The sequence below is a fragment of the Echinops telfairi genome, unplaced genomic scaffold, assembly GCF_000313985.2.
Source record: "Echinops telfairi isolate 266 unplaced genomic scaffold, ASM31398v2 ScPeMD7_12;HRSCAF=54, whole genome shotgun sequence".
In the NCBI taxonomy this organism is placed as follows: domain Eukaryota; kingdom Metazoa; phylum Chordata; class Mammalia; order Afrosoricida; family Tenrecidae; genus Echinops; species Echinops telfairi.
This window is the reverse complement of record NW_022103909.1, coordinates 9,718,320-9,726,532: the sequence shown is the minus strand read 5'-3', so window position 1 is coordinate 9,726,532 and position 8,213 is coordinate 9,718,320. Positions and strand designations below refer to the sequence as shown.

Here is an 8,213-nt window from a genome sequence, read left to right as displayed (position 1 = left end):
CCCTGTTCAGTACTATAGATTTATTTCTAATATACTGTTAAGTGCGTAATACATAGTAGATATGCACTAGATAATTAAATGAACACATAAAATACTAATGATCAATTTTGGGTAGTACAGGGAGATTGTAATTATTTATGTTCATTAAAAGCTTAGCTGTCTATCTACCCATCATCTATCACCTCTCAATTTGTTTATTATATAAAATTGATTATCTATTATGTGTGAGGCACTGCTCTAGCTACTGAACACTGATGGCTCTGCAGTATACGAAACCCCTTTGCATTCTAGTTCATAGATAATATTAAATCTGACTTGTCTATTAGAAATCCAAGCTAAGTTGCTTAATAGGCAACTAGATCTATGGAATCTGGAATTAAGAAAGAGGTCTAAGTAAGGAAAATCATTTTAACAATGACGGACAGATAGATGACACTTTAGATATGGGACTGGCTTATTTGAGGGTTGAGACTAGATGGAGACAACTGCCCAGGTCTGAGTCTTGGAACACCTGCACCTGCAGTCCTTACACAGTGAGGAGAGTCTGGGGGTTGAAAACAAACCAGGGAAAAGAGATTGAACGCTAAAGCCAGGTGAAGAAAGTTATGTTTTGATAAAAAAAAGAATGATCAATTGGGTGAAATGTCCAAGTATTAAATAAAGTGACAGCAGCTGGCTGGTGTATTTGGCAAAGTAAAAAGAGCGTTTACTGAAGCAGTGAGACAAAAGGCCCACGGGTGTGTTTAAGAGACAAGTGGAAGCAAGAAAGGAGAGATCATAAGTAGAGAAGATTCTTTCAGGGAGATTCGTTCTAGGAACCAAACCCACTGCTATGAAGTTGATTTCCACTCCAGTGAATCTGCAGGATGGAATAGAACTGCTCGTGTGGGTGTCAGAGATGTTCAGTCTTTATGGGAGCAAACAGTCTGATCTTTCCCCCACAAGAGTAGTTGGTGATTCAAACCACTACCCTTGTGGTTAGTAGTTCAGTGCATATCGCACTAAACCACCAGGGACCCTCAGCAAAACTGAAACTCGGTGTCATCGTGATCGTACAGCAGAGGATAGCATTGTCATAATGAATTCTGAGAGGATCAGTCTTTATGAGAGCAGAAAGCCTCCTCTTTCTTCAGAGGAGTGGCTGGTGATTTTGAAATGTCAACCTTGTGGTTAGGAGCCCACTGTATAACCTGTGCCACCAGGGGTCCTGACTTGAAGGCCCCTAAGGGGAGTTGAAAATGGAAGAAATATTTGATGAATTGGTGATATTGTGAAAGATTATTTTTGCTACATTTGTACATCCATATGCATTATATTCTTTGATATCTCTAAAGAGATCATCTTTATAGGTAGGTTTTTTTTAAAGGTGATCTTAACAAAAAAGGAGACACAAAGACTTCTCCCCACTACAGAACACAGCCAAGTAGCCTTTCGAGGAAGAGCCAAGTGACAGTGTCTGCTCTGCCTTCTGAACTGCACTCTGGTGCAAGCAAAAGTCCTGGACCCTCAGAGGCTAGGTTGCGTGTGAGTCAGGAGTTGTGGCCCCTAAACCTTCCCGTGCTTGTGAACATCAGGAAGACGCTCTGCTCCAGGTGGGAGCTTTGTGCTTCAGATTCTGCACTGCTGCTCTTCCAGGGCGCTGGGCCTTGGCACCCAGCCCCCGATCTGCTTCACTTCTCTCTGCGCGCCCAAGACTACAGGACTCCTTGTCGTTTTGGTGTCAGTTACCGCTAAGGTAGAGCGTCTCAAAGGCGTTCGTGGACTCTGCCATCTTAGCGGTTTCCCAGGCTGTTGTTCTATGAAGGTGTGAACACAAATGGGGAAGGTAATGAATTCTGGAGTGTTGTTTGTTTGTTTTGCTCCGATGCCAACATTCGTGATGACAAACCTGTTCAGTTGTCGGTAGATGCTCTGGCAGTTATTCACTGGCTACATTGATTCTGCCTGCTTTCTGAAATTCTTGACTCTTAATAGGGGAATCAAGTTGTCAATTCATTGGGAATATTTAAACATCAATAGCAAGTAATAAATATAATCTCATTGAACTTCTCACTCCGTTTACTCACTACTTCGAGCCCCAAAGTATCTGGAAGGTAGGGACACTACATCTCCTTTGTCACCTATCCGCAATCACAGCACCTCGCATTGGCCAGGCAAGCAGGAAGTGAGGCATATCCAGGGTGGCAAGTGGTGCGCTCAGGAACAACTTGCTTTATTGTGCTTCACTTTATTTTGCCTTTCAGGTAGGCATTCTGGCTTTATTTGGTTTCACAAATTGAAATTTCGCGGCAAGCTTGTGTTAAGGAAGCCTATCGGCACCATTTTCTCAAAAGTATGCGCTTACTTCTTACCTCTGTCTCCAATTTTGGTACTTCTCCCAATATTTCACACTTATCTGTAATACTATTGCACACTTTGAGACTATCAAACCAAGATCACTGCCGTCGACTCCAATCTGACACCGTGACTGGACAGATGGTTCCGGAGCCGCGCGTCTTCAAGGAGCAGGCAGCGCCAGCTTTCTCCTTTGGAAGCCGCTGGTGGGTTTCGGTAGTCCAACACTGACTCGAGAGTCACCAGGGCTCGCTGACAGAGCAGAGAACGGTGTGCTGGGGAAGCAGCGTGTCTGTGCAACTAGCTGTAGTGATTTATGTGGCTTACGGAGGTGGTCTAGAACTGAATCTCCAAGAAGCGCTGGGTATGCTGGGATCGTTGCCCTAGTCGTGTTGTCATTGTACTTTTATTTCCTCCATCTCCATTTTCCTCTAGCCTACTCTGCATTTCTTCTTTCTATTTCATTATAGATCAGATTTTGTGTAAATTTAAAAAATATAAATTAAATTTAAATTTAATTTTTAATCTACATGAAAAATTTTGAGATACTCTAGACTAATTCATTCTGAAAACATTTCTCAAGTTGTATGTATCAATTAGGAATTGTTTAATGTCATCAATTTAATTATCTTTGAATCAATTAATAACAATTGGTTAATACATAATTAATAATAACATAATGAGGAACTAAAGATTAGATGTCAACATGTCTGCAATCACTGTAGTGTAAATACAGGACAAAATCATCAACAAATTAAAAATATGGTTGAAGATTTACCATTTCAATCTTACTATAGCTTCCTCAAGTTCAAGAGGAGTTCTTGTACTTTGGATCTTCTTGTACTGACCTTCACATGATTCTCCATTTGGTGAAAACATGCCATTGTCATGGTAGCCATCTCTACACTCACAATGGTACCATCCAGGCAGGTTAATGCAGCTAGCACGGCTGTCACACTGCACAAAGCCATCAGAGCATTCATCAATGTCTGTGTGGAAAAGAAAATAAGGGGAGTTTGAAATATCTACAGAAATAGAAATTCTGCTACAACACAATTAACATCTGTAATGCCAGGAGAGCCTGGAAATTGAGAAAGTAAAAAAAAATCAAGAAAATCCACTTAATTGTTAAAGGCTATGCTGTAAGTTAAATTATATATCATTGGATACATTAATGATCCTATAAATAGAATTATCAGATGCTTCAGGAGGATGGTTTATAATGTTCCCCAACAAAATAAGGACATCTTTAAAGTGAACCAGGGACATGTAAAACCCATAGGTATATGAATGAACTTTGAGCACATACTACTTGTAGCCTGAATCTAAGAACACTTAGCTCTTGTGATAGGGACCTACTAGATACTTGCCTTCCTGGTGAGATCACTGAAGACAGGGTGCTACAGCAAAGTGTGGTGAAGAAAGCAGATGGTGCTGAGCTCTCAGAAAGAGTCCTATGTGGACTCTTAAAGACGTGTCTTAAAACAAACACCCACCCAAGAGAGGTGCCAGCTCAGTCCACATGGAAGAAGTACAACAGCCTGTGTGATCCAAGGATTGCAAATAATAGACTCCAGAATTGGAAGAGGGAATAGTATTAGAGTTTACATTCTGAGCAACCAGTTTTCAGAAGACTGTGCATGAGAGTGGAAGCCTAAAATCCATTTGCAGGGTCCCCAGGTAGATTAAGCCTCCACTGAAGACCCTCTGAACACTGACCAGCACTATGGAGAGCTGCGCTACCAGAAAGAGTGCATGATAAAATGGATCAATGCAGATGTAGTGAAGTTACCATTTGCTCTCCCTTTTGACCCATGTTGAATTTGTTCTAGCTTTCAATATTTTCTGCTTTCTTCTTGATTGAGGTTTTTCTCTGTTTTATTTCATTGCTGTTGGATTTTTAATTTTTGCTTTGTATGCTTTTGCTTTGTATATGAAACCCAGCATAGGTAGATCTAAAGAGACAGTAACTGAATTAACAGCTTCTTAGGGTGTGGCAGGGGAGCTTGAGAGGAAATGGAGAGCTAATAGTAATGAGTACACGGAATAAGAAAATGTTCTACAACTGACTGTGGTCATGATTGTGCAACTCTTTTTAATATGATAAACCACTGAATTGTATGATACATGAATTATATGAAGGAGTACCCATTTTTCACACTCATCTGCTTTGACGACTGGCAGCACCTCCCTTGTTTTTTTCTTCGCCTCTTTTACATTGCCCAATCACTGTCCCTTCATGTCCCTCTTCAATCACAGAAACAAAAGGAAGTCGCACAGAGTGAGGTCAGGTGAGTAAGGTGTGTGGGGAAAGAGAAACATGCTGGGTTTTTTTTGGCAAAAACTGGCACACTGAGATGGCTGCATGAGCGGGTGCATTGTCATGGTGGCAAAAGCAGCCCCCTGTCTGCCACTATTCAGACCTTTTTGGTCATACACTGTTATGCAATCTTTTCAGACCCTCTAAATAGAAAGCTTGATTAACACTCTGACCTGGAGGAACGAACTCCAGATGTACTATAAGTCAATATTTTTGTCCTCTTGGGAGTTGACAGATATCCAGAACGAGGTTTGTCATCAGTTGACATTTCACCTTTTTTCAGACAACTTCGGATTTTCCCAAAGCGCTGTCCTTGTGAGCTGTGTTCAACATCACAACACTTTCTACAGCATTTTTCCTGAGCAGGAAGCAAATGGCCGCACGCTATTCTCTTAAATTGGCCATCACAAAAAGAGGTTCTAGCAAAACTGCTTTTATGAAAAAATTCATTGTGACCAGAGAACCTTCCCAGGCAACACCACTGGGGGCACCAACTCAGAGTGAGTGGCTTGATGCTCGCCTCGTGGGAAAAATGCTACGAAAGCTCCGCTCCGCCCAGTGCAATTCTTGTTTAGTGGGGGTACCCCTTCCTCTAACAAAATTATTAAAAATAATGAGGCAGGATTAGTGTACAGCATATCATCAGTCAATTGATTTTGAGAAATGAAAGCTATTAATGAAGTGAGCAGCGGAGAGCTATGTTAAGATAGATGCCAAGCTATAAGGAGAGCCCCAAGGGACCAGGATGCAGAAGGTGAAGAGAGAAGGCTTTTTCTCTAGAGACAACTGAGAGAGAAAGATTTCCCCAATAGTCACGGCTCTGAATTCGGACTTTGATGGCAGTGAAGGAGTGGAGCCTACAAAACTTAGAGAAAAAAAGTTTGTTTGTTCAAACCTAAATAAATAGCATCAGAAATATGAACCACTACTCGTTCAAGTTCTTGATATATCCAAAATTCCTTCAGTAAAAAGTATGCCAAACAGCCTCTTAGACTGAACAAGAGATTAAAAGATAAACATTTTGTGTCACTGTAACATTTTATCATTCTTTTTGAACAATAAATGATTTTGCTTCTTGGATTTCTTTTCTCAAAAGGAAAGTCCCACCGTCAGAAATTCCAGTGACATCCTGACACTGCTGATGTGGATGGCTTCCATATACTAAGGCTTCCTTGGGCTTGTGAAACAGCCTGTCTATACTTTAGGGTTCTCCTCACCAGTGGGCTTCTGATTTAAAAATGGGTCCCAGATGTATGCTCATATAAGATGGATTATGTCCTTTCTTAATGCACGAGAAAGAAAACAGGTTGGAGTTTAAGCTTTAGAAAACCGGAACTAAACTCACTGCCATGGGGTCGATGCTGGCTCATAGTGACCCCCTGTGGGTTTGTAAGACTGTAACTGTCTATTGAGTAGAAAGCCCAGTCTTTCTCCCACGGAACTTCTGGTGGTTTAGAACTGCCAACTGTGGGGATCATAGACCAATGCATAACCACTATGCCACCAGGGCTCCTTTAAGATTTATTGGTCAGGGTTATTGAGATCATGAAAGGAAGGCTAGGGCCTTTCATTTCAGAAGAGTTTGGTCATTACATTTGATGATTTCGAAGGCACTGTAGTGGAACAGGAAATCCTAGTGGTGTAGTTGTTACACATTGGGCTGCTAGTTGCAAGCTCAGCAGTTCAAAACCAGCCACTCCATGGGAGAAAGATGGCACTTTCTACTCCCTTAAAGAGTTACAGTCTCGGAAACACAGAGGCGCAGTTCTACCTTGCCTTGTAGTTGGTTATCAGTCCTCATGGACTTGATGGTGGAGTTTGGAGTTTTTTTAAATTAGTGAACCAGAGCCTTCTCCATTGCAGCACATTAATCCCTTGTATAGTTTTAGCCTTCAATTTGATCTTTTCTTTCTGCCTTAGCATGTGAGTTCTGCATTTACTTGGACTTCATGATATATGAGGGGCTTCAAGAAGTCCATGGAAAATAGAAATTAAAAATAATTTTTTTCCCACAAAGTGTTTGAAGTCTCCTGTATTTAAATTGCTACTATTTACCATTTTTTTCTCACCTGTAACTTTTCTTTATCCACTCCTAGAATGCTTCAAATCCTTCTACTAAGAATCATATTACTTAGTAATTTCATGCTTGGGGTATAAGACCACCCCTTACATCATGTATTTTCACATAAAATTTGAACACCTTGTATTATTAAATTAATATTATTACATGGCGTTTTAGATGATGACATGAAAATATATCCTTCATTCATTAATATACCATTCAATGGTTATTTATTACCTGTTCAGTGTAAATAGGAGCTCTGGTGGCATAGTGGATTATGCGTTGAGCTACTAAGTACAGTTTAAATCCACCAGCTGCTCCATGAATGAAAGATGAGGCTGTCTGCCCCTATAAAGAGTTAGAACTTTGGAAATCCAAAGTAGTTCTACTCTGTCCTATGGGGTTGCTATGAATTGGAATAGACTTTGCAGCAGTAAGTTTTATTTTAGTTTGTCTATGTGTTAAGTGCTGAGGCAACAATGTATAAACCAATAGCCCTCATTAAGCTTGTTGTTCTTAAACGATACTTTATCTTAGTATAATTGAATTTACGAAAATCGGAACTAACATTTCTGAGATATTTTCTACTTAGTGTTTAAGTCATAATGGGAAAGTATTTTGCTTGACACATATACTTATTTTTTTAAATTATACCCATTCATAGCAAACAAAATTAATAATACTAATATGAACTTTTATTTAAATTCAAAGTGAGAAAAATTGCAGAAATAAGAATAAGTAAATATTCATATAATGGCTTATGGGTATGGGGAAAGTATCAAATAATATACAAGCATTTGAAGTTTTGAAAGCCCAAAACACAAAGTGGGGCAATATATCTATATTTCAGGAGGATGTGTTGAGTGATTCTTCACAGAGTGATATGCCTTTGTTCAACTAAAACATAATCCAATTTATTATATATATATTAATACACACACATGCATACATATGCCATGGTTCCAGATTTTATACTTGCTACCATGTAAAATAGAGAAGAAAAACTTGCTAGATGAGGTACAGTATTTCATTTTACTTTTTAACTTTGTAATAATTTTTGTTTTTCTTAGTATAAACTTTTCTGATTCAGGTATTCATTAAAAATGAAGGTATACATATGTACATGCCTGTATTTAGACCTCTACAAAGGTCCTTTACCTCCTAGCTCTTTCCTCTATTTCCTTTTACAGTACTTTCCTTTTGTCCCACTATCATGCTCAGCCTTCATTTGGGTTTCAGTAATTTCTTTCAATTACATTGCCCTTGCTCAATCCCTACCAGGCCTTTCACACCCTCCTTGCCACTGATTTTGGATCACTTGTTGTTCCCTTGTCCCTGGATTGGTCAACACCACCTTCCTTTCCCCTACCTCCTCCTCTACCATGTCCCCCCGGAACCATCGGTCCCATTGTTTTCTCCTCCAGACTGTTCATCCAGCCTGTCTTACCTAGATAGACCTGCAGAGATAATAATATGCACACAAAAAAACAAGACATA

General features: G+C 39.8%; 1 protein-coding gene across 1 annotated transcript in view; it reads right to left on the bottom strand.

The window, feature by feature from the left end:
- Positions 1-8,213, bottom strand: part of NELL2 (neural EGFL like 2) — a 438,054-nt gene that overhangs the window by 18,741 nt on the left and 411,100 nt on the right. The window contains exon 16 of the mRNA XM_013006940.2: positions 3,183-3,323. Coding sequence (XP_012862394.1) covers positions 3,183-3,323 — 141 coding nt within the window. The remainder of the gene's footprint in view (positions 1-3,182; positions 3,324-8,213) is intronic.